The 26073-nt window shown below is 51.7% G+C and overlaps 3 protein-coding genes across 3 annotated transcripts; 1 reads left to right on the plus strand and 2 right to left on the minus strand.

The window, feature by feature from the left end:
• Positions 1-17944: 17944 nt before the first annotated feature.
• Positions 17945-23460, minus strand: EV422DRAFT_74189 (uncharacterized protein). The gene is made up of 7 exons (XM_053074361.1): positions 23242-23460; positions 22036-23163; positions 21026-21969; positions 19842-20951; positions 19653-19774; positions 18527-19577; positions 17945-18446 (listed from the first exon to the last, which is right to left on the minus strand). Exons 2-7 carry the CDS (start codon positions 23041-23043, stop codon positions 18128-18130), a joined length of 4554 nt encoding a protein of 1517 aa, XP_052925241.1. The 5' UTR covers positions 23044-23163; positions 23242-23460; the 3' UTR covers positions 17945-18127.
• Positions 23461-23475: 15 nt separating this feature from the next.
• EV422DRAFT_531176 (centrin-1) lies at positions 23476-24553 on the plus strand. The gene is made up of 4 exons (XM_053070450.1): positions 23476-23625; positions 23713-24024; positions 24097-24312; positions 24395-24553. Exons 1-4 carry the CDS (start codon positions 23623-23625, stop codon positions 24404-24406), a joined length of 543 nt encoding a protein of 180 aa, XP_052925242.1. The 5' UTR covers positions 23476-23622; the 3' UTR covers positions 24407-24553.
• A 273-nt stretch (positions 24554-24826) lies between these two features.
• Positions 24827-25680, minus strand: EV422DRAFT_567950 (uncharacterized protein; the record flags this gene model as incomplete). The annotated part of the gene is made up of 2 exons (XM_053072595.1): positions 24827-24838; positions 24907-25680. The coding sequence occupies 2 exons, from the start codon at positions 25678-25680 to the stop codon at positions 24827-24829; spliced, it is 786 nt and encodes a 261-aa protein (XP_052925243.1).
• Positions 25681-26073: the final 393 nt, after the last annotated feature.

Raw genomic sequence — 26073 nt, forward strand, 5'->3', positions numbered from 1 at the left:
AAGAGAGGGGATGGGCAACAGGTCTGCCTTTTATACGAATCTGGGGCTTCTTTCTTGGGGATTCAGCTATGTGCCGGGGCGTCCAAAGCACCCTCTGAGACCCTCTCAGAACGCCCAAGGCGTCTCTGAGTGCCGCAGTTAAGGTTGGTAAGGTTTGTAAGGTTTTGCCAAGTCTGTGTAGCCTCACAGGTACCTGCTGATGCCCCATGGGTGTCTGCCAAGTCCGCGGAAGGTGCTACAGGCTACGACAAGCTCAATCAAGCCCAATCTAGCTACCACAACCCGATCACGACTCCATACGGGCACTACTGACCGCTATGAGCTCTAGGAACATCATGAAAGCGCAGTGCTGACGCCTGGATGTCTGGGAAACGGTCCAGACATCTTCAGAGCCTCCCAAGACGCGTCCTAAGTCTTGCAGAGCCTTCTAAGTGCCGCATCTTGATGCTATCTCAATACTCCCTCTCACTTGAAGGCTCTGCAGCCTCTAAGTGCATCGCAGCTCTCAGACGTGTGAAGTCTGGCATGGGGAGGGGCTCGGTGAGCGCATCAGCTATCATCTCCTTTGTTGGGCAGTACTGGAGGGTAACTGTCTTGTGTGCGACTTTTTCACGAATAAAGTGGTATCGGATGTCGATGTGCTTGGTTCGTGCATGGTGAACTGGGTTTGTGGCGAGTGCCATAGCTCCTTGGTTGTCTTCCCAGATGACTGTGGGGCCTTGGACGAGTCCTGTCTTGTCTTGGTGCGTGCTCAGTTCTCTGAGTAGAGATCTGAGCCACATGGCTTCTTTACAGGCGTCTGTAAGTGCCATGTATTCGCCTTCGGTGGAGGAGAGTGCTGTAGTGCGTTGTTTGCGTGATTTCCAGCTTACTGGACCGCCGAAGGTGAAGAGGTATCCTGTGGTCGATCTTCGAGTGTCTGGGCAGCCTCCCCAGGCTGAGTCTGACCATCTCACGAGTTTGGGGGTTCCTTGGATGGCTCCCAGTCGGAGTTGGTAGTGTTTGGTCGTCTTGAGATACGCCAGAATGCGTTTGGCAGCTTTCCAATGTCCTTTGCCTGGATTGGCTAAGAACTGGCTCACAGCTCCAACTGCTTGGGCTATGTCTGGTCTTGTACCGATCATTGCGTAGATCAGACTGCCTACAATGGCTCGATAGGGCTTGTTCTGCATCGCTGCAGTCTCTTCAGGCGTTTGAGGTGCCATTTCCTTGGTGAGAGGGCTCCCCACGACGCTGGGAGTTGATACAGGCTTGCAATCGGTCATCCCGTATGTTTCAAGGCATTTTTCGATGTACCCAGTCTGGTTGAGCGTCAGGAGTCGTTTGGCTCGGTCTCGAGTGACTAGGAGACCCAGGAAGTAGTGCAGGCCACCTAGATCCCGCATTTCGTACGCCTTCTGAAGTTCCTCGGCCTTGAAGCTGTCAAGATCGAGTCTCTTGTTGCTCATAAGTATGAGGTCGTCCACATAGAGAATCAGGATGAGTAGCCAGCCCTCAAAGAACCTGATATAGACGCAATGGTCTGAATCAAGACGAGTGAAGCCTTTCTCAACGAGAGTGCCGTGGATTTCGATGTTCCATTCCCTGGCGGCTTGTTTAAGACCATAGGGAGTCTTCTTGAGTTTAAGCACGAGATGCTCTTCTCCTGGCTTGATGTAGCCCGGTGGCTGCTTCATATAGATCTCCTCACTGAGTGTCGGGTTCAGGAATGCGGTGGACACGTCCATTTGGTCCATTTCGAGGTCCTGAGCTGCTCCCCACGACAGGAGTAGCCGAATGGTGTCGAACTTGGCCACTGGTGCGAATGTTCGTTGTAGTCAACTCCCTCTTCTTGTGAGAACCCTTGGGCGACTAGCCTGGCCTTGTAGCGTTCGATACTGCCATCAGCATTCGTCTTGATCTTATAAATCCACTTGCATCCGACAAGGTTGCGATCTTTGGGTGCTGGACAGAGCTCCCAGGTGCCGTTCTTGACAACGGACGCGTATTCAGCATCCATGGCTTCCTTCCACTTGTCTGAGTCGTTGGAGTTTAGAGCTTGCTTGAGGGCTTTGGGCTCGGTGTGCAGTACTTCGGTAGCCAGGGCATAGGCAAGGTTGCTTTGACGTATTCGAGTGCTCTGGGAGCGTGTGATGCGTCCGTAGTGCACCAAGTCGTCATCTTCCTGGTCTTGCTGGTCGTCTAGGTCCTCTGGGGCCTCTGCCCATTGATCAGTGTCAGGTTGTGGGTTGGGAGACGCGTCAGGAAGCTCCGAATCCCCCTCGGCAGCGTGAGGGCGTGATTTGGTGTTGTCTGTGGGCTTGGGTGCGCGTGAAAGGGGGTCAAATTCAAAGCTCGCTAAGCTGTGGTAGGAGCAAGCTGACATGTCTGCATGCGTATCATCATCTTCCAGGCTGTTGGAGAACTTATTCTCATTGAACTGAACATCTCCGGATTCGATAATGGCACCTTGGTCATTAGGTTCGAGTGACTGGCTTTGTTATGATCTCGACGACTGAGGCGGAAGCGAAGTAGAGAAGACAAGGCGAGAGCGATGGGCGACAGGAGATTGTATTGGCGAAACAAGAGACAAGGACCAGAACAAGAGATGAGAAGAACTGGTGTTGATCTGCTGGGGAGGAAGGCAATGGACGAAGAGAGGCCGGCTATTTATAGATAGACAACCCAGCAGATCAAAGAACAACAACAACAACAAGAGAGGACTGGGGGGGGCGCCAGCTATGCTCCTAGAGTGGCCGTGGCGAGCGTAGAGGGCATTGCTACAGCTGCTGGTTATGGAGAAGTAGTGGGAGGTGTGGAGAAGCCGTGGGGGGATTGGCAAAATGAAAGGAGAGAGGAGGAGTGGCGAGTATTGCGGGAGGATTGGCGAAATGAGAGGAGAGAGGAGGAGTGGCGATATTGCGGGAGGATTGGCGAAATGAGAGGAGAGAGGGGGAGTGGCATTGACATTGACATTGACACTGACATTGACACAGACATTGACACTGACATTGACATTGGCGTTTGACATTGGCGGCTCTCAGTGTGCTGTCATGAGGTAAGCTTATGGTATGGGCGCGTCGTCCATAACAGGCTATGCTGGAGGAGCTGTAGCCAAACCTTTCCTCGTCTTTTCTTGAGAACCACTGCATAGGCTATGTATCCAAGCACTCTGAGGTGAAGACGGGTGGGCTTGCGACCAAAGAATGCTTCATATGGTATCTTGAAGTTGTCTTTCGAATATGCCCGGGTGCAAGGAGGGCGTCTGCCCAATATTTATGTCCAAGACCAGCCTGGGTGAGTAGGCACCGTGCAACCTCAGTCAGAGTGCGGTTCATGCCTTCCGCTACACCATTCAGCTGTGGAATGTTGGTAGCAGCGCGCTGGTGTTGTATTCCAGCCCTTCTGAGGGCGATGGTGAACTGGGTGGATTTGTATTTGCGTCCTTTGTCAGATCTGAGGACTTTGATTGGCATCCCAGTCTGCTTCTGTATAAGAGCCTTGTACTGTTCCCATGCGTCAAAGGTTCTTCACTTGTTATCAATGAGTAATGCAAAATAGGTGCAGCCGCCAAAGGTAAACATCCTTATGGGCCCACAGAAGTCAGTGTAGATGAATGCCAATACTTCTGTGGCTCAGGTAGCTTGTTTCTTTGGAAAGGGAGCTCTGGACTCCTTGGAACGCGTGCAGACTTTGCAGATGTGACCATCAAGGTGTCCGGTGACTCTGATGTCATGTTGGTAGCAGTTGGTGAGCTTCTGAACATCTTGGGCATTCACATGACCGAGTATCTGATGTCAGATATGGAGCTCCAATCTCAGGCAGCTGGGCTACTGAGACGAGGTTCTTCGAGTTCAGGTACAAACCAGACTTTTGAAAGGATGTGTGCTCCCCGAGTGTTCTGATGGTAATGGAGCCTGTTCCGATGGCCAGTACTGACTGGTTGTCAGCTAGCTGGACCTGGATCTCAGTTTCCAGCGTCTTGCTGTCGTGCAGCCTTTCCTTGACCTGTGTCATGTGGGAGGAGGATCCTGAATGGATAATCCAGCATTCTGCGCTGACTTCGGTGCGCTTAGCAGCTGCCATGAAGAGGAAGCCACTCCCCTGCAGCCGGAAGAGGAAGCCGGCTTGATTCGCATTGTTGGCTTGAGCTAGCTCTCGTTTCAGCTTCTTACACTTGTTCTTCCAATGTCCTAAAATGCCTCAGTGATGGCACTTTCCCTTCTTCCTGGCGAACCTGGCTGAACCCCCAGCCTCCTGCTGGTGCCTACCATCCCCAACGAAGGCGTTTCCAGTCGATCTGACAGGTTTTGAGTTCTCCTTGCACTCAGCTTCTCCATTCAGAAACATGGCTGTCAAGAACTCCATTTCTAAGTTGTCCGCCCTGCTTTCCAGGTGCATAATGACTTGTTTGTAGCTGTTCGGTAAGCAGTATATCAAGGTCGTCATGGTATCGTCCTTGGGTACTGGTGCGCTGATGCCTCCAGCTGCTGTACGAGCTGTCTGACTTTGTTGATGTGGTCTGTGATCAAGTCTGACTCGTTTATAGTGATGGTAAGGAACTTTTGATGTAGGAAGAGCTTGCTGGTGAGTCCTTTTCGTTTGTGCACCTCAGCAAGCTTAGACCAGGCTTCCCAAGCTGTCTGAGCTGTATGCACGTGCATAAGCTGAGTGTCGTTCAGACTGAGGCAGACGTATGCCAAAGCCTTTTCGTCCTTCCTTTCCATCGATTCCTCCATGTTGACCTCAGCACCCTTCCCTTTTGACGTGCTTGCTGTAGCAGCACTTCCCTCCTTCTCCTTCTCCCCAGCCTCCACTGCTAACAAAGTCCCTTCGCCTTTAACGTCATCATCATCCTGAACTTCCATGATGATGGTCTCCCCTTTAAACTTGTCCACCATAAGTTTCGAAGTCTCTGAGTCTTCAGCCATCGTGTGTGTGTGTGTGGTTGACCTAGATTCATCTGTTTTGATTGTATGGACACGTTTCTGATGATGTTGTGTCGTTGGACACGTTTTTGGATGTCAAGTAGTGCATATCTCGTCGAGTTGAGCACTTTGGCGCGTTTTTGGTCGAAAATTGGTGATTTGCGAATGGTATATTGAGGACAGGGCGAATGTAGCAACCGTAGGGGGTTGGGGACATCTTGAATAGGATTGGCAAAGACAGTTTTACTGATGATGAAGGTCAGGGCTCATAACCTATTGAAACCTTAGCTAGTATAGGTGTATCTGAGAGGTCACTAAGACTGAATTGCCGATGACTGAGAGACGTGGGCGCCCAAAGGGCAGTAGTGTGATGTAGAAGACAGTGTTGTAGCTAGAGTAGTGCAGTAGAGAGCGGTGTATTGAAGGGAATAAAGTGAAGGGAGGGGATAAGCAGCAAGACTGCCTTCCATAGGATTCTGGAGCTACTTTTCTGTGAATCTAGCTATGTGCTAGGGCATCCAAAGCACCCTCTGAGACCCCCTCAAGTTGCCCAAGGCGTCTCTGAGTGACACAGTTAAGGTTGGTAAGGTTGGTAAGGTTTTGCGAAGTCTGTGTACCCCAGAGTCTACCTGCTGATGCCCCATAGGCTTCTGCCAAGTCTGCGGAGTGCCCAAAGAGCGTTCTGGGCCATCACAAGCCGAATCTAGCTACTACAACTCGACCACAGGTCCATACAGTCACACCTGACCGCTATAAGCCCTAAGAACATCATGAAAGCGCAGTTCTGATGCCTGGATGTCTGGTAAACGTTCCAGACATCTTCAGAGCCTTTCCAAAGTCTCGCAGAGCCTTCCAAGTGCCGCATCTTGATGTTATCTCGATAGTCCAACAACCTCTCAAACTCATATGATGCTCAGACTCAGACTGGGGACCAAAAACCACCAATTTCAACTCGGTGCGATCCAAGGACCTCTGAAACTCGTAGGATGGTCAGACTCAGACTGGGGAGACTGCCTAGATACTCGGAGACGACCACAGGATACCTCTTCACCTTCTGCGGTCCGGTTAGCTGGAAATCACGCAAACAACGCACTGCAGCACTCTCCAGCACTGAAGGCGCTTACATGGCACCCACAGATGCCTGTAAAGAAGCCATGTGGCTCAGAAACCTACTTGAGGAACTGAGCGCACACCAAGACAAAATGGAGCTTGTCCAAGATCCCACAGTCATCTGGGAAGATGAGCAAAGTACCATGGCTCATGCCATGAATCCAGTTCACCATGGAACCAAGTAGATCGACATCAGATACCACTTCATTCGTGAACAAGTTGCACGCAAAACAGTTATCCCCAAGTACCGCCCAGCAAAGGAGATGATAGCTGACACGCTCACCAAACCCCTGTCCATGCCAGGCTTCACACACCTGAGAGCCGGGATGCACTTGGAGGCTGCAGAGCCTTCAAGTGAGAGGGAGTATCGAGATGACATCAAGATGCGGCACTTGGAAGGTTCAGCAAGGCATAGGACGCGTCTGGGAAGGCTCTGAGATGTCTGGAATGTTTATCAGACATCCAGGCATCAGAACTGCGCTTTCTTGAGTTGTTAGAGCTCATAGTAGGCTGGGGTGACCGTATGGAGCTGTGATCAAGTTGTGGTAGATAGATTAGGCTTGTGATGGTCTGCAGCACTTTCCGCAGACTCAGCAGACCTCTTAGAAACGCATAGGGCATCAGCAGGTAGACCATAAGGCTACACAGACTTGGCCAACCTTAGTAATGCTGTTGCGGCACTCCAAGACGTTTTGGGCATCCTGAGGGGGTCTCAGGAGTGTCTTGGACACCCCAGGCATGGTTAGAAACACTTATCAGTAGTCGGCAGAGGAAGCAGATGACTGAGCGAATTCTATGTTGTGTGAGATGTACTGTGAAGTATGTAATGAAGTCTGAAGTAGAAAGAGGACGCGAGGTCCGGAGGGGAAGAAAAGAGTGAAGTCCCGTACGCGGAAGCGTGGCGTAAGCGGGAGGGAAGTCACGTGAGGAAATCAACAAGTCTACCTAAGTGAAAGATAAATCAAAACAATGAGTAGAATGTGATCGTACGCAAGAAGCGGGCGGTCGCGGGATGTTTATGATACGCCGGTATGGTAGCGAAGACCTTGATTACCAGATGTATGGGTAAGCGCGACGGTGCGGGTTCCTTGAAGGTAACACATTGATGTGAAGTACATCATTCCAGTCGGCTTGGATTCGGAGCTGAGACCCGACGACGAAGCGGAGCCGACGGCAGTCGAATTATCCCAGCGCCGGGATGCCCACATGAGGGCCCCACTGCTTCCGGGTAGTAGAGGAGCGTGTTGAAATGGGGAACTCAGAGGCGGGTCGGTTACGCACTGAAATGGCGCATGGCGTGGAAGCCGGGGTATGCTGGAATGGCGCATGGCGCGGAAGCCGGGGTACGCTGGAATGGCGCATGGCGTGGAAGCCAGGGTACGCTGGAATGGCGCATGGCGTGGAAGCCGGGGTAGCGTTGTGTTGTCCAAATCGGGCGGGTAATCCGTTGATTGGGTAACGTCGCTGATTCACTTTATCAGTGCATTTTGCAATTAATATAAGAGGTTTGCCTTATCTGTGCATTTTGCAGCTGATGTACGAGGCTGGGTAAGACCGGGAGCCGATAACATGTCGCGCAGAGCGAGCGCGTTGCCGCCGGACGTAGGGTGCATGAGAATACCCGCGAGTCCAATAAGGCGGTGGTGGTCTTAAGCGAAGATGGATCCAGATCCGCAATATATGGGGTCTTGTAATCCGTACAGCCCGAAGTTCGCCTTTCGCTTTGCAGAGGTGGACGTCGTGTGTGGCTGGTACCCCGATTTGAACATACATGACGTGCGCCACGGAAGGGGCAGCGAAGGCCACCTTCTTATTGTTTGATGGGGATGTTTGTGATGTGGACTACCTTCCACACGGGTTGTTCAACTGATGTTCGTATACAATAAATACTTTGCTGTAAGGTATTGTAAACGGACTGGGTGTTCGTCGGCTCTGCTATGCGATATGTAGTAAAAGAACTACTTGTTGTGCATAGGAACGCGCTACGAGCACTGTTAAACTACCCATCAGGTCGGAGTCCACTGGAGAACACGCTCCAGTGAGGCATTAAAAGAATTAAAACCTCGAATCCACTGGAAAACACTGTCTGGGACATGTCTCGCACTCCTAGCAAGACATGTCTCGCCGACACGACGTTCTCCAACTAGACCTGACAACCCACATTACACCCCCCCCCCCAGATTCTACGACGCGAACCTGCCAGCAAGCTCAAGCAGAGTAGAATATGAAGGTGTCCGGGATCGCACCCAGCGCAATCCTTACTGGTCCTTGTCATCGTCAGTCCAAATAACCATGGTTGTGCAGCGAATAACCATGGTTATGCAGCAAAATAACCATGGTTCTGCCACTGGACGTCAGAGTAGTGTGTCGTTCAGGAAAGCTTTCCAGAAGACCGTCGTGGGTAGCGACGCTTGCAAACCATTCTAAATTAATGGTATTTGCCATCCACGCTACCTGCTACCGGCAGCGGATATCCCAGCTGTGAATGCAACGGGTGTGCTGTATCGCACGTTGCCTAATACAAGTTGTCGGGCAATGGATGTACACAACCATCGAGCCAACGACGCTCTGTCGCTCAGAGTCAACGCCTATGTGTATCTCCGGGCATACACACCATCGAGTCTCCAGGAGAGATCAGTTCCTGCTTAGGGTTAGGGTTAGGGTTACGGACGGCAGCCGTAAACGCATTTACCCTATGCGGATGTCGTTTACCATCAAGGGGTCATGTTAACACTTGTTTTGTGTAGCACGTTGCAATCCCTTTCACAGCTTTTGACTTATGTCCAACGATATCATGAACGAGAGTTGCTCTGCTGGATTACAGCGATATCCGATGTTTTTTATGGACAGAAGGTCCCATCCAGCTACAGATCATTCATGGCCCTCAGCCAACCGTGCACTCTTGCATCGCAGAGCCTCAAGTCCCTTAGAGCGCTTCCGCTTTCGCTTATCTGTAACGGATTCTACTTCACCATGGACCAAGATGAAATCGTCTAACGCAGCGCAGTCTTTCACTCGCTCGTGCGTTTCCCACGTTGTCTGCTCAGGTGGGTAACCAACCCACTGAACGAGATACTCAGGTTTTCCATGGACCAACCTACATCCGATAATCTTATCGACATAGTATTCTTCCTCGCCTTCGACTTGGACGGGCCCTGGGTTAGAGTCCTCTACATCGTCGATGCGCAGCGGATCTGAAGTCGGCTCGTGCGAAGGCTTTAAGATATCCATATGGAAGACCGGGTATAAAGCGCCCATCAAAGCTGGCGGCTCTAACTCGTACGTTTCCGGGTGTGGTCCTTCCTTCTTCACGATGAAGGGTCCTAGCCAGCTCTGTCTAAACTTGAGCGGCTTCTTATTGAAAGCAGGGATCGTTATCCCGTCGCTGTTCAACAGGACTTTATCTCCTGGACAAAAGCTCTGTACACGACGTCCACAATCGTGATACTTTGCTTGTTTGTCCTGGGCTTCCCGCAGTTTCTGCTGCACTATGAGTTCAATGGATCGGTATGCCTCAGCACGCTCCTCCATCTGTTTGATGAGCTCACGTGGTGACTTATGCAAGAATGGGATCGATATATCGTCCATACGTTGCAACACCTTTGCGTCAACTTGCCAATGCATCGGCACATGCGGAATTCTACCCAAATCAACCTCGAAAGGGCAGTATCCAGTGCTGTTCTGCGTACGGTTGTAGGCAAACTCCAACATCGGCAGTTTGTCAACCCAATCGTCTCCCGTTACATTAAGGTACGGTTTAATCATCTTCTTCAAGATAGAGATACACCGTTCGACCTTTCCGTCCGTCTGTTGGTGTCGTGCCGTGCTCAAGCTCTGCTTGGAGCCCAACAACGATTGAAACGCCTTCCAGAAGTCTGCCAGGTAGCGGGGATCTCGATCTCCGACGATCACAGCTGCAGTACCTGTATGGGGCCATACCTCACGGAAGTAAAGATGGGCCAACTCCTCGGCAGATATTGTGGATTTCGCAGGTATAAAGTATGTGCGCCCTGACAGATAGTCGATGAAGACAATAATACTGTCGTAAAACGCATCACTACGCACCTTCCCCCCCCCACGACCGTGTTATTGGCATCGAGACAGGATCCATACCCATCGTGTGCCAACGTCGGTCGGGAACTGGGAGCGAACGAAGTAAGCCAACGCGCTTATTGTTCGGCGACTTGAACCTTTGGCAAGACCCACAAGTCTTGATGTACCCTCTCACATCTGCGTCAATATCGGGCCAGTAAAACTCACGTAGGAGTTTGCCCAATGTACCTTGTACCCCCGTATGCGAGCCAGAGAGCAACGAGTTGTGGTACGCCTGCAATACAGTCCCTCATAAAGCAGCTGGCACATAGAACTTATCGTGGTACAGTAAACGACCATAGTCATTGATCGAAAAACGGCGATCGAATGTAGACTGTCGTTCGTTCGGCTGTGACAACGCCTCTTTCCGCAAAGTGAAGTTCTCATCAGCCTCCAAGGTTTGTATCCAATCCTCAAGCGTAACATTCCCCAAAGGAATATACTCGACGGACATCCCCATGGCCGCAGCGATTTCCACTCGCTTGTTACACTCGGCGCAGCGAGGAGCATAATAAGGATTACGACTCAACACATCCGCGACGGTGTTCCAACAACCAGGTTGATATTGAATATCAAACTTGAATTGTTGCAGGAATTCAACCCATTGTGCTTGGCGATGGCTCAGGAAGAGCTGTGTCTGCAGCCAGACCAAACTAGCGTGATCGGTGAACGCACGAAACGGGCAGTCATTCGTCCGATCCTGCAAGTAATGCCTGTTCGCCTTGCATATGCTAACCAGAGCTAATAGCTCTTGTTCGTGCACGGGGTAACGTGTTTCAGCGGGTTGCATCTTCCGCCCAAAGAAAGCTATGGGCTTTAACAGTGGCAGATTCTTAAATCCCTTCACTGAGGTAGGCAACGGTGATGGGTACTTCTCCGATGGATCCGCCGGCTGGGCGAGCCATCTTCCTATTGCAAAACCCGATGCATACGTGAACACGTATAAATCTCGCTCCGGGTCGTAAGACACAAGCGTAGGAGCTGTAATAATAGCTTCCTTCAGCTCAGCAAAAGCCGTCTCTTCCACATTGCCCCAGTGCCAAGGCCTTTTGCCCGCATCGTACATCTTCCCTCATATCTTATTGATTAACCGTTGGAACGTTGCTGGCGCATTCGTCAACCCAAATGGCATAACCAAATACTCAAAATGACCAAACCGCGTCTGAAACGCTGTTTTGTCTCTATCAGCCTTGCGAACCAAGAGGCAGTGATACGCATCTTTGATATCCAACAAATACTTGAACTTCTTTCCACGTAAACGAGCCCGCATCTCTGCAAGATTTGGTAACGGCGTACGATCCTTTATCGTTGCTTTATTCAGCCCACGATAGTCGATGCACATACGGAGACTGCCATCCTTTTTCTTAGCGAATAACACTGCGGCGCCCCACGGGCTCTGCAAGTGCTGAATCCAACCGCGCTCAAGCATGAGGGTCACCTTCTCATTCAGCTCTTTGAGTTCGGCTTCGCTCATATGTCGTAAAGGATTAAAGACTGGTTTCGTACCAGGCTCCAGCTCGATATGGAAGTTATCCTCTCCTCTATCAGGCGGCAACTCGGCGTGCTCGACAAACAAACTATCCACGTACTTCTCTACCGTTGGATAAAGAAGGTGATCCGATGGCATGCCCAAATCAACCTTCTGTCCTGCAGCTTCGCTCATTTGAACCTCTGGCTCTGGTTCGGCGCAATCGCGCTCATCTGCGGGGACATAAGCTGGTGACGCATTCACTGCAGCTTCTATGTCCATAGCGTACGCTCTGTAACACTTCCCATACACCTTTTTTCGAGATAAGCAAGTGAACTTCTGATAAGTTACATCCTACACTCGAGTCTTCTTGTTCAGGCATCGCCGCCTTGAATCGTTTAGACTTCTTTCTGATGTCAAAGGACCGCAGATCGGTCGCATTACAGGATGACTGGGATTCCCACTTCCTAGTTACTGGTTTGGCAACCAGGGTATGTTCAACTTCATCCGAACGGAATTGTAGAACAGGAATCTCGTCTTCTATGTGCTCGAAACGAACATCGTTTGTAGATCGCCACAAAATAACTTGTGGGCGTTGAATGTATGGCCGTTGTCGCCCCAGGCGACATCAATGGGCATTTTAGGGTTACAGGTTTGGAAACCATGTTTCGACACCCATCCCTGACGTACCATCAGTGTTGTGCATCCCGTATCGATCAGAATACGACAAAACTTGCCATTCAACTTGCCATGAACTACAAATGCACATCGTGCGATCAACGCATCGGGTTGCAGTTGCAGTGCTTCAGGCCTAGTCTTCAAAACGGTTTCAGTGTCGTCTGGCCGGCACAGGCGCGCCCCCGCAGCAGACGTATTGCCACAATCAACCAGTATACCATCAGCGCACGGAGATCGTCAACATCGCTGTAGCGGGGGGGTTACCAGCAGGAGGTGGAGGAGGTCCACCGAACTGGATACCCTCCATTTGGACAGGGCCCGTCGTTCGAGGAGGAAGGCGAACTTCAACACGAGGTTCGTCCACTGAAGTCTCCGACTCCTCAACAATCTCAGTAATAACAGCTGTATCTCCAGGAGTAGTTTCCTCACTGCTGGTAACTGTACTACCCGTTGACGTACTCATGACGACCTTCTGGCTAGTGTAATCCCGTTTTCAGGTTGAAGAACCTCAAACAACGACGAAGACATCCAGAATGCGGACAGAAGTACTCCGTTGATGTTGTATAGCTCAGTACCTCGAGCAAGTACACACAAACAACTAGGTTTCGAATCGGGTATATGCTGTATGCAATAACCAAAATTCGGGCATAGATTTTCCCTCTTTTTGAGCAAAAAATCCCCAAAATCCACCGTGTCCGATGTCAACGGGTTTTGGCTGCGTTGATCCTAGACAGGATCTGAAGCTATTAGTTTAAAGAGGCCTTTGAGAGGATCAAGAAGAACCTTAACCGCTTAGCTCTGTCCCAAAACTGAAAGACTTTCTCTATCTGCCCGTTTTCGCTTAAGTATCGAATTAACGACGAAGGCGATGACGGATAACTCGTTTTGCAGTGATTCAAAAATCCCAAAACGTTCAGGTAGATTCAAGATAATTCTATAGATTGGGAAGAACCTTATCGGGGGTCGTTTCGGTCAAAACTGTGATAGTTTTGCTATATGGAGGTTATAGTGGCGACGATTTAGCGCGTTTTTTGATATCTCCGTATCTGTAGGTCGAATCTCTTTGAAACTTTCACAAGTCTTCAAGGTCAGTGTGCTCTACGAGGTTTCCGAGTTTGAAGGGGATCCAATTACTGGGGTAGATTTTCGATCCGTGGACGCATTACGAATTGGCTACTAGTAAACACGCGTTTATGTCGACTACGTGTCGACCGTTGAACGTATACTCTCAAGATGTTGATATACCGCAAGAGTAACGTGTGGATGGCAAACTGTGAGTTACGGAGGTTTGTTTAACCATCCAGGTACAAAAAGCGAGGTGGTTGCCACGTATCGATCGTTCCACTAGGTAAATAACCTAGAGGTCGGCGCTTTTCGACTATAGCGCACCAGGGGCTTCAGGAGTTACGGTGGACGTTATCCTGGACGTCCTGAAGATTTGAATCGTCTAGAATGATTGTATCGACGTTCTGTGACGATTGCTACGTCCGCAATTTCGAGATGCTGAAGTTGCCGACGTGTTTATCTACTAGGAAGCTCGTTTTGTTTGAACGAGTGGTGCTACCATGTGATGTGGACTACCTTCCACACGGGTTGTTTAACTGATGTTCGTATACAATAACTACTTTGCTGTAAGGTATTGTAGACGGACTGGGTGTTCGTCGGCTCTGCTATGCGATATGTAGTAAAAGAACTACTTGTTGTGCATAGGAACACGCGACGAGCACTGTTAAAGTACCCATGAGCTCGGAGTCCACTGGAGAACACTCTCCAGTGAGGCATTAAAAGAATTAAAACCTCGAACCCACTGGAGAACACTGTCTGGGACATGTCTCGCACTCCTAGCGAGACATGTCTCGCCGACACGTCGTTCTCCATCTAGACCGGACAACCCACATTACAATGTTACTGGAGTAACTTTCCTCAGAGGTTCACTTCTCTGAGGGATTCTTGCGAAAGGAGGGCCCTGAGTACCGTATGGCTGACGTTCTGGGGCTTGATAAGCGTATGGAGCAGTGCAGGGCGTTGCGCGCTGAGAAGGCGCATGGGGTGCCGGTGACAACGGGGTCATATATAGCGCATGGGGTGGCCTCCGAGGTTCACTTCCTAGATAAAATCTCGCGAAAGGACGGCCTTGAGTGCCTGTTTGAATGGGTGGCTTTTGTTCCGGGGCTCGATAAGCGTATGGGACGGAGCAAGCCGGAGCGCGCAGAGAGCGCGCATGGGGTGGCCTTAGAGGTTCACTTCCGTGATCAGCGGAAGGAGGGCCTTGAGTGCCAGGTTGAGGTGCCAAGTAATTAGAACAAGGGCTGAATACCGGCGATGGGGTGAGCGGGTTCACGGGGGGGACAGTAGGTCCGCCTCGTTGAGGCACTCGCTCCTGATTCAAGAGATAGGTAGTAACTAGTCCAGTCACAGCAGCGTAACTAGTCCAGCCAAAGCGTTCCTCTCGGCGAAGAAGCCTGTCCTGCTTGATTGGAATATATCCTGCCTGACTGGGATCCATTGTGGGTCCGTCAGGAGGGGGTTGTCGGTTTCCGTGCGTCCGCGCGATTCGGGCGCATCCACATAAGGCGTGGTTGCATCCTTCAACTCTGCCAAAGTCGCAGAAAACTCCTCCTTCCTCTTCCTCTAGTAGCCGGCGGGAGTGGGTTCAGGAGAGCTCTCCCTTGAGAGCGCAAATTAGGGGCGGAGGGTTTGCCGGATGCTAATGCAGCAGAGCGTGCTTTCTGAGTTTGGTTTGTTGAACCAGTGACGGAAGACCGACCAAGAGTTCTTTATCTATCCTGACCCACCCGCTAGTAGCGGGCGGAGCCAGGGCTCATAACCACTTAGCAGTAGTCAGCAGAGGAAGCAGATGACTGAGCTAACTCTATGTTTTGCGAGATGTAGTACTGTGAAGTATGTATTAAAGTCTGAAGTAGAAAGAGGACGCGAGGTCCGAAGGGGAAGAGAAGAGTGAAGTCCCGTACGCGGAAGGGTGGCGTAAGCGGGAGGGAAGTCACGTGAGGAACTAAACTACGGGAACCCTAACCGGGGACTTGGGAGGATGATACCTCCAACAGAAACCACTCTAAAAGGCAGTCCTGCTGCATATCCCCTCCCTTCACTTTATCCCCATCAATACACATCTCTCTACTGCACCATTCTAGCTACAACACTGCAACACTCTAGCTCAGATACACCCATATCAGCTAAGGTTTCAACATGATGTCCTTTCCGATGTCATTTCGCCGTTGGCGGTTGAAGAATCTCATGTCCTAAAGTGTGTGCGCATCTGCTTTACGGATTGGTAGTGGAGGAAATCAAATCATGCATATGGCTGCTCTACTCTCCTCAAGGCCATCAGCACCCCTGCACATTATGCACTGGTCGTCGTCATCCTCTGCAGGATCTTCCCTGTCGCAGCTTGCAATCACCATCATCGCTAATCCCACGGTGTCATCTGCACCACTCACATAAGGTTGCCAGCATACCTCTGCACCATGCCCAGTGAAGGTCGATTTCATCCTCTGTAAATTTGCCCCCAAGCACTATTCACGCGGTTCGCTTGGCACGGCGTCATTGGACCCACGATTTTGCTCAATCCCAAGGTCTTTGCTCACATGAGGAGTCATCTGCATCTCATCACTCAAGGTCGTCATTATACTTCTGCAACTCTACCCACTCACACCGTCAGCATACTCGGTGCATGAAACACATCTTCCAAATCAATGCCCTGGGCCCATGGAACATGGGAACAAGGGCTTTCACACGCAAAGTTTGTGAATACTGTCGTCACGTGAAGTACCATCTTTTCCACGTGGTGAAATAAATAATGCTGACCACACCATTTCATCAACGTTGTGGTGAAGACCACATCGCCAAGGACGTCAACGCGGGGCAGGATGTGGCCAACCACGGTCTATCAGTTATCGTGGTCCAAACCCCACCCACTTGTACCAGAACGCTTGACCTCCACCGCCTACATCCCTCTGTCATCTCCTCTCCTGGATGGTGGACGTGGACGGAGAAATCAAATGGATGATGTGGACGACGACGTGGACGTGGAGCAAGTGGACCAAGCGGACGAGAACCACGTGGACGATGTGGATGTGGATCATTATCGTGGTCCAAACCCCACCCACTTGACCTTCCACCACCTACATCCCTCTGTCATCTCCTGGATGGTGAACGTGGACGGAGAAGTCAAATGGATGACGTGGACGACGACGTGGACGTGAACCAAGTGGACCAAGCGGACGAGAACCAAGTGGACGACGTGGATGTGGATCAAAGAATCTTGCCGTGCTCACATATTATAGCCCGAGGGCCACATGTCCAATCTGCGTGTGGACGTCCTGGAAACAGCATCCCTGGGGCCCAAGATGCGGGTACCATAGCTATGCAACAACATGCACACATATCTTTGTTTGTTGACGTGGTGGAGGCACCCTGTGTGGTGCGGCCGCAGTAGATAAAGGTGTTGGGGAGGCAGCCCTTTGGATGGCATATGATGCCGACCACACCATTTCATCAATGTGGTGGTGAAGACCACATCGCTGTGGCAAACGTGGATGGTGGGGACCTGGACAAGCATGAGGACGTGGATGAGGACGTCAACTTGCCGCAGGACGTGGCCAACCGCGGTCTATGAGTTACCATGGTCCAAAGCCCAACCCACATCTCCGACGCCCAAGATTCAAGTTCGTCCCATCCCAAAGAGAAGGATTGTCATAACTGACGTCAACTCGTGGACGGAGAACGTGGACGGCAACTCATTTTTTCTCAGTGTTCCATGGTGAGCATGGTGGCACCTCACCACGATGTGGATGTGAATCAAAGAACTCTTTTGAGCTATCGAGTGCTATGTCAAGCTACGGTAGGAGGGAGGGTCCCTGCGGCGTGTGTCTGCTTACCTGCGCTGTGGTGAAGGCTTTTAGAGATTGGTTGGGGGTTTGCCTTGATGTGCAAGGGTGCAAGTGTGCGGAATTGTGAGAAGGATGTCGGTCTCGGTTCAGGTCCTTCTTCTCGCGGCGGCCCAGGGCTCCAAAGCCACGCGCGAGAGTGCGTGGCCCCTCTCTAAGTTATATCCTTGGAGATCGTCCGTTCATCGTCTCGACCGAGCTTCATCCGCCGGACATCTAACCGCATGCTTTCGACGCCGCACCACATCATCATTGACACATCGTTGTCTCACCTCGCCATTGGACGAAACATACCTTACCTTCCCTTCCGTTCCCTTCCCTACGAGAACGCCATCATTTCTTGCTTCTCACCGAGTCCTTCCTCTGCTCGTCACCCGTTCTTTCCCCTCTTCCTTGCTCGTCACCGACTTGTTACCAGCTTGTTCATCCCCCCTTCCTTGCTCGTCGACTTGCTCGTCACCCTTCCTTCCCTCGCAATACATCTTCACAATACCCCTTGCTCTCATACACAATCCCCTTCCCTGCTCATCTTGCTTGTCGTCACCCGTTCCTTCCCTCGCAATATCTATACATCTTACAATTGGAATCATATCTTCTGAGAACCTTACAATTTGGCTCTGCTGTTGCGATGTTGCTTGCATTGTCCGGTCCAAAACGTCTCTCGCTTGGGCATGCGCTCTATCGGTGTAACCTGGATAACACAGGCGAGGCCCAACCTGTATGCGATATCCCTCACGGGGCGGCTTCTTCAGCGAGCGAGAAGGTGTGGGGCCACTGAAAGATATTTCCTTGGCAAAGGAGCACATTTTGCGGCATCAAACGCTAGTGGAGGAAACCAAGCGCACACAAGAAACCGATCTATAAAACTATGGTACAATCTGAGCTACTATACAACCTGATGAGCTTCATAGCTTGGAGCTTGGGACATGACCGATGACCTCACTTCCAAGCTCCCAACCGATCGCTCAATAATCCTCAAAATCCAACAAGGCATCATCATCCCCTCCATACTCATGCGCCCCTCTCCCACCCGGGAACCCACCCGCAAACGGGCCGGAGGCGAATGAATCACTGCCTCCATGGTCGCCGCCCACCGGTTGGTATCCGTGGTCGCGGCGGCCCAGCCAGCGAACTCGCACCCATTCCCAGGCGTGCCCGGTTTTCTCAGCAATGATCTCGGCGATGCCGACGCCGACGGAGACGACGGTGAGGAGGGCGCCGTTGAGGCCTGAACCGCGGGAGCGGCCGAATGTAGAAGTTTCTGTATTGTCGTCGGCGGGAAGTCTGTAATGCGGTGGAAAGAATGAGCATAAGGGTACAGTTTCGGGACGCAGCATGAGACAAAAAACAAACTGCGAACGTACCTGATCCGGCCAAACAACCTTTCGCGATAGTTGACGAATCCCCACGTGATAAAACCGGCACCCCCAACAGACGTCAAGATGACCAAGAACCAGCTGCCAAACCCAAGCGACCTATTCCCGCAGGACGCGCCTAATGTTCCCTTGTGGAGCTCAAGCCCACCGTGGCACTTGGATTCCGTCTTCAACCGGTAAGCCGTAGACCACAACCGGCCGTCCTTGCATTCCTGAGGGACGAGACCGCCAGCGCTGGCGGAAAGCACGCACTTTCCGTCCACTCGCTCGTGGTTATACTCGCACTCGAAATCAGCTTCTGTGCACTCGCACTGTTTTTTTGCGGGTGCGATCGGCGTGTCGCCCATGCGGCAAACAGCGTTCTGCTTCCGACGGTATCTTATAGTCTTCTCGCCAAAGAAGCATTGGTCGGTAGGGGCAGGGGCGTTCGGCTGGCTCAGGCGTTGAGGGGCCCAGGCTTCCACATCCGAATCGCCGGCGCCCGGATCCGTCTTGCACGCGTTGAGCGAGTTCATTTGGTCCGTGAAATCCAGAGTAACGACCGCGCTTTCCCCAGTCGCCAGCTCGCCGACGAGGACAAATACGGTGCTGGTACCGCTGGGCTCCGAGAACATATAATGTACGGCCATTTTGCCTCCGGCCTTGATGGTGATATCCTGCTCCTCGAACGTGCGACCGTAATCCCGCGAAAGCTGCACCCTCGAGATCGGCTTCATCTGGCCCACCAGAAGGATAAGACCTCCCTGGTCGCCAAACTCCCACTTATGAGGTCCCATGGCAATTTCCGTCCAGGTGTGGCCGGCGTCACTACTCAGGTAAGTGTTATGTAAGCTCTTGGCCGTGTTCAAAGATTTGCCCACATTGCCATTTCCGATGATGAGGCCAGGCGCTGTTTTGGCGGAAAACTGGTCGCGAACGTCTTGCCGAGAAGTGTACGAGCTGAGATGTAGAGCGCAGTCGTCCAATGACTTCGAGTCCTTGCAGTAAGCCTGGTGATCCTTGCTTTCTGCTGGGGGCTGCAGAAACGACCAATGAGCACCTAATACGGTAAATCAAAGTCAACATCAATTTGTGGGCCGCCATTGTGGTTGAAGAACCGAACAAGCATTCATACCATCGTCCAACGTAAGCTGAGTCTGCAAGGCGTTTTCACCACCACCGCTATGGATACCGAGGTTGACAATGTTCATGAGTGCAATACCCTCGACGCCAGCCATCTTCTCGAAATCGGTGTAGCTAGACGAAAGCTGTTAGCAGCAGTTCCGTCGTTCCGCCTTCCTTGTATGCCGCCAGTTGTACATACCCTTTGCTATTCATATGCAACATGCTCTTGCGTTTCTCATAAACGGTAGCATTTCGGTTCCCAACAAACAACGAAGCGTACTCCTTTCTGCTCGACGCATCATCATCCTCAAACACTGCCAGAAACAGACTGCCAGACGAGCTGTCCAAAAGGGTGTACCCCCGCTTCAGCACCGTGTCGCCGGGGAACTGCGCACGAGCCCAGTTGTTTCCGTCCTCCGAGACGTAAATCAGGACCTCTTTTCGAATAGGGTCTTGTTTGACGGCCAGGATGTACTTTTCAACCACGGCGAAATCCGAGACGGCATCCATGGCGGTTGAGACAATCTTTTTATCGGATATCTTCATCAGGACGCTGTGGCCAGCGGGCTGGGCGACCCTGTCAACGCAAAGAACGGCGGACTTGTCCTGCATCCCGGAATCTTTCGTATATGCCCACTCGCACTTATAAACGTCGTGCAGACCTTCAATCTTGTCCCAATGCGATCCAAAGTTTTTCGTGTACCATGCCTGACGCTTGGCTTGGCCCTTCTCCGCCTCTTTGTTGAGCCAGAGCAACCACCCCTTCTCGGTGGGGTGGGTGCGAAGGGGTAGGTACGAATCGATCTCTTCGACATTGAAGGGCGCCTTGATCTCTTTGACCTGTGAGCCATCCGAGATGTCAAAGACGTAGAGCTCTTGCGCGGGTGCCTCGGAGCGGAAAAATGCACGCTCTGTATGGAAGGGATCCTGGGCAACCGCGGTGATCTTCTTACCGTCCAGAAGAGGCTTCCAGACCTTGCCGCCGTCTTCACTCAACCAGTGAGATGACTTGCCTCCAGACACCAGTTGGATCATCACATGAGTTCGGTCGAAATAGAAGTATTGCCTGTAAGTTCCCGTGGTTTTCAGCACCGATATCGAAACACCGCTTCCGGTTTTGCCGTCCCACTTCTTATTGACTGGGTCGGTCTTCCCCTTGAGTTCGGGTTCGCATTTCGAGGCCAGAATCTTGCGGTAACCTGACGAAGTTTTGTACTCTCCATTACTGGGTCGCGTCAAAGGTTGATTGGGGTCGGGGTGTCCGTTCAGATCGCATTTCCCATCTTTCAAAAGTTCGAAGCCAAAGTCGCTATGATGTTCGAAAAAAGTGTCAGATATTCGTCTCCAATAACGCCCTCGCAACAGAAAGGTAATCATCCCCACCATTCGTAGTCAGCGTCTTCACAAGGACACGTTTTGGCAACCCTGAAGACTTCGCTACCCTTCGTAATTTTGCAAATCCCTTTCTTCCTGCGGAACTGAAGGTCCTGACCCAGAGTGCATTTAGACGCTGACGATGCCCACCCTTCAAAGTCGCCATCGGAGCAGTCTTTCCCAACTGTATCGGCGAGTTCAAAGGAGTAAACGAGCGTTTTCTTGTCAAAGGAGTTCGTGGGCGACCCGAACACTGCGAATCTGACCGAGTCCAATGTCGGGGTGGTGGTCAGCAGTTGTAGACGGATCGTTTGGTCGAATATTTTGGTCTTCCACGTCTGTCCGTAGTCTGTAGTATACTCCAGTTTATTGGTCGGCCCTTCATCGTTTACAAGAACAATAGTGCCACCATGATTTCCCACCGCCCACCGGTGGGCGTCCTTGTGAATCTCAGCCCACGTTCGGCCGGCATCAGTCGTGAGGTACACATTTCCATCCCGGTACTCATCAAGACGCTTCCCGACGTTGCCTACGGCAATCATGAGCCCTGGAGCGTTCGGATCGGAGTGGATGGCGGAGGCGACCCTGTGGATCGGTGTCTGCATGTTGCCTTGGCAGTACAGGTGAAGATTACAACCCTGATCGGCCTTACAGTCGGAGTCCTTTGCGGGAGCAGCCAGGGCAGACCAGGTGGCACCATCGTCAAAGGACATGCGACTGGCGACCGATTGTGAGAATGGGTTCCTGTCTGTAACGACGTTGGCGAGGATGGTGCCGTTGATCCCCTGCATCCGCTCGTAGTCGACACGCCCTTTCGTTCGGTGAGTATCATGCAGAATCGGCTGGAACGTTTCGCCACCTTGATCCGATTTCAGCAAAGTGCCCTGAGTGTTGACCCGGCCTTGAACAACATCGAGGAAAACGGATTTGTCAGATTGCAGTAATGTGAATTCCTGTAAGGAGCAAAACAAATCAGTATCTCTACCGCGACGGAAAAAATCACAGAATGGTAAACTTACGCCTCCTTGAATAGCCATATCAGGTGGATACCGCGCTGCCTTGAACTCCTTGCCGTTTTTCGACACCATGAGCTTCAGCTCATGGTTGTCTTCCACCGCCACGACGAGCGTTCCAGCGACGACGAAGAACTCCCTTACACCTCGTTCGATAAGCACGCGACGCGTGGGAACTTCCGACTTCTCGTAATTGGTGATCTCCACCAATTGCAGGGCATTCTCGCCAGGTCCAAAGTGAGACAGGATGTCCTGCCCCACAGTGCCGTGTTTGTTCTTATAACTCAGGCAGTACACGGCATCTTCCGGAATGCTCGCGTCGTTGTACCCAACATCCCGAGCGAAAATACATTTGTTGGCCCAAGTCTCGATGGGGCGCGGTTGACCGCCAGATCCCCACGTTTTTCCGTCGTCTTTTGTGACATAGGCCGTCGTGAAACAGGGCTTTCTGAGATCCTGCCCGCATTGGCGGGCACCCCCTAGAAATGTGTACCATTCGGCTTTTTCGGGATGAAAGTCGATGAATGGCATGCCGAGGCCGTTGTATGGTTCTGGGGTGTTGATCTGTTTGACGGACTTTGCTTCGTCTTGTGACAAATAGATTTCCTTATCCGTGAACAGGAAAGCCCACCGGTCCTGCGTTTCGTGCAATCCCATTCCGAGGACAGGTCCTTTTCCTTCCATCACGGCTTCATTCCACGTGGCGCCGAGGTTCTCACTGCGCGAGATTTTGCCGTCAAACGTTTGCGCCAGCATTACATCAGACTTGCGAAACTGTAATAGGCTGGCAACCCCAGCACTGAAGCTAGCTGCTGGCTTTGCTTCATCGGCGCGGGAGTGGAGCGGTGGGACGTTTTCGGGGTTTGACAGCCCGACAGCGCTAGCAGTCCTAGCCCACACACTTAGCAGAGCTAACGACCCCGCTATTTTGAACTTGCCCAACGCCTTTGAGCATGTTCTGCGAGCTACGGAGTTCGGAGAGTCCTGCTCGGCAGGACGCAGTATTGACAGCATTCCGTCAGTCGACTTTGACGAAGCGTATGCTCGATCTTTGCGAAGGTCTACACGGGTTGCCGGGGTGTCGAGACAGCTTAGGGCCCTGAATACGAAGCAATCCGGACCCAATAAGAAGGTCTGTCTGGGGGTTTAGACCGGTGAGACGGTTGGAACTTTAGTGGTGCAAAATGCGGAGATTGCGGTGATAGATCATACCTCAAGTCTATTCTGAGCTTCCCGAACGACTCGAGGTCTGAGCAAGCTGCGGACCCTAGATCTGGACTCCCAGTTTGCAAAGCGAAAGCTTCTCAAAGTGAGTGGGTGGGGTGGGTGAGCACAGCAGGTGTTTTGGCTTGACGGTGGTGACCGCTGAGAAAGCACACAGAAATGCCAAGACGACGCATTACGTACGTAGTCACCGTGTGGGGCCTTCTCATCGAGAGTTAGAAATGAGAGTCCTACGCGTTGGCTGTCCGAAGACTCCGAATTCACAACTAGAGTGGAAAGGACAGTTTCGCATACCCTCGCATACACACGCACACATCCGGTCAACCGCAACTGAGAAAGGTGGGAACTTAGAGACACGAGTGAGCGAAAATGGTAAGCGTGCACGGGTCATTCGGCGTCCTTGGGCGACCTGTCGCATCGGGGGTAAATCTAAAGCTCACCTCGCATTCCATTTACCAGGCAACAACATCCTATCGCCCGAAAGCGAACCTCGCAGCCTCCAAACGCGCAACTAACCCGGTATCCTCCAAATCCGCCCAGCCGGCACACGACCTCACCGCCGACCAAAAGCAGGAGATCCGCGAGGCCTTTGATCTCTTTGACACCGATGGCAGCGGCACGATCGATACAAAGGAGTTAAAGGTGGCGATGCGCGCGTTGGGGTTTGAGCCAAAGAAGGAGGAGCTCAAGAGGATGATTGGGGAGGTCGATCGGACTGGGAGTGGGGTCATTGACTTCAACGACTTTTTGGGATTGATGAGTGTCAAGATGGTAGGAATGGGTGTTTTAGGAATCTGACCTCGTAAGGTCGATATCTGACCCTTCCCTTTGGAATATTGCTAGTCCGAGAAAGACACACGCGAGGAAATTATCAAAGCATTCCGCCTATTCGACGACGATGGCACCGGCCGAATCTCGTTCAAAAACCTGCGGCGGGTCGCCAAGGAGCTCGGCGAGAGTCTCACGGACGAGGAACTGCAGGAGATGATCGATGAAGCCGATCGGGATGGCGATGGCGAGATTAACCAGGAGGAGTTCCTGCGAATCATGAAGAAGGCGGTATGTATTGACCCTTGAGACGCTCAATGCATCCCACACAACGCTTTGGTGACCGACTACTAATATTCATGTCCTGTCGCAGAACCTGTATTGAACGCCTGAGGAAACTGAGAACAGAGTGTACATAGTTTTTTGGATAGGATATGGATCCGCCCCTGGCGCGGAAAGACGGTCATGCCGAAAGGGAAGAGAGGCGACAATTGCTGTACAAGGCTTTAGAATATATTTATGAAGTATTACATGCGCTACAGTTCGCAACAACAGAATACAACTGATCCTAGGCCATGGAATAACCCGTCAGTCGGTCCCTAGCTATGTATACCCTTTTGAGGCCAGAAAGCAAATAGAGCTCCACCCAAGCCCACTCTACTACTCCCTTCTTTGATACTTTCTAGGAACAAGGTGACACTACTTCAGCGTCGAAAGCAATGAGGTCGTTCTCCATTGAATGTATTCATGTGGAGGAAGATTGTTCGGATATTGCGAGCCGCATTGGTGTCTCTATTCCAAGCAGTCAAACATAAGTCTGGGCAGACCTAAGGGCAAGAAGTCAGAAACGCAGTTGTGTGTGGTTGAGAAGCCTCCATCACGTACCTTGACTTGCCAGAATGTAGTCTTTCTAGGAAGCTCTCCATCGCACAACGAACATGTCACCGAAGTGCGGTACTCGTCTATCTTTCTCAAACGACATTTCCCCCGAAGCCGCTGCCCCAGCGCTTTCGTTGGAGTGCTAGCGTGACCTCTTGAGTTAAGAGCAAACTGCCCATTACCGAAGGCGACGATGGTACGTGGATTGTTCTGAGTAATCCGCTTCACCAGCACGTCCCAAGCTTTTTCTTTGGCAATGTGACTTTTCCAACGCAGACGCTTCCATCGTCGTTGACCGTAGAAGTCGATTAGGGTGAGCATGTGCTTCAAAGCATGATGAAGGTGGCGACAGAAGGAAACGACCGATGCGGTCTTGGCCGTAGGCATAGACCCGTTGATTTGTTTGATCGCGGGATGGTTCTTGTGCCACTTCTCTCTGTGCTTGCGACCGTGGTCAAAAGCAGCCCGCTGGTAGTAGTCCTTCTTGCTACACCCTTTCACGCGTCCCTTCTCATCTCCGTCAACGACCGCAAAGATATCGATACGTCCAGGATCCAAACCCACAACGGGGTCATCTTCGCGGACATCCAAAGCGTGGTGATTCCCCTCCTCATCGAATCCATAATCATCCAACTCCGTCGCGACGTTGTATCCTCCCTTTCGATACCTTTCCGCATCTCTCTTGGCCCTCCTTCCTCCAACGCTTGCAGCCAACCCGTCCGTCGAGAAACGAAACGCAAATCTCCTTTGCCTTGTCTTGTTGTGCATCACATCATCCATCGTAACCACTTTCTCCGTTCGACAGGCCCACTTCCACCAATATTGGTATATCGGGATGTCCGGTGACGCAAAGGGCGCACATAGTGGTTCGTATTCTTCAACAGGCGGAAGTAGTCCATCGATGTTGCTTGGAGGCGGTGGTAATGGGTCTCTGAACTTATCCAATGCAGGTACAGCGATTCATGCGCTCCTGCGAATGATGCAAAGAGCGTGTACTTAGATGAGTGGGGAGAAATCGAGATGGAAAGTGATGAGTCCGCGGGAGGAGGGATGAGCTCGGCGGCGGAGAATCGGGATGTAGACGCTGTTCGTTTGCGCGATCGCATTGCAGAGGAGATCTGGACGGGAAATACGGCGGTTCCCGCTATCGCCGCGTTGTGATGTTTATTTAGA

The sequence above is a fragment of the Fimicolochytrium jonesii genome (genome assembly GCF_025526975.1).
Source record: "Fimicolochytrium jonesii strain JEL569 chromosome Unknown EV422scaffold_13, whole genome shotgun sequence".
Taxonomy (NCBI): Eukaryota; Fungi; Chytridiomycota; class Chytridiomycetes; order Spizellomycetales; family Powellomycetaceae; genus Fimicolochytrium; species Fimicolochytrium jonesii.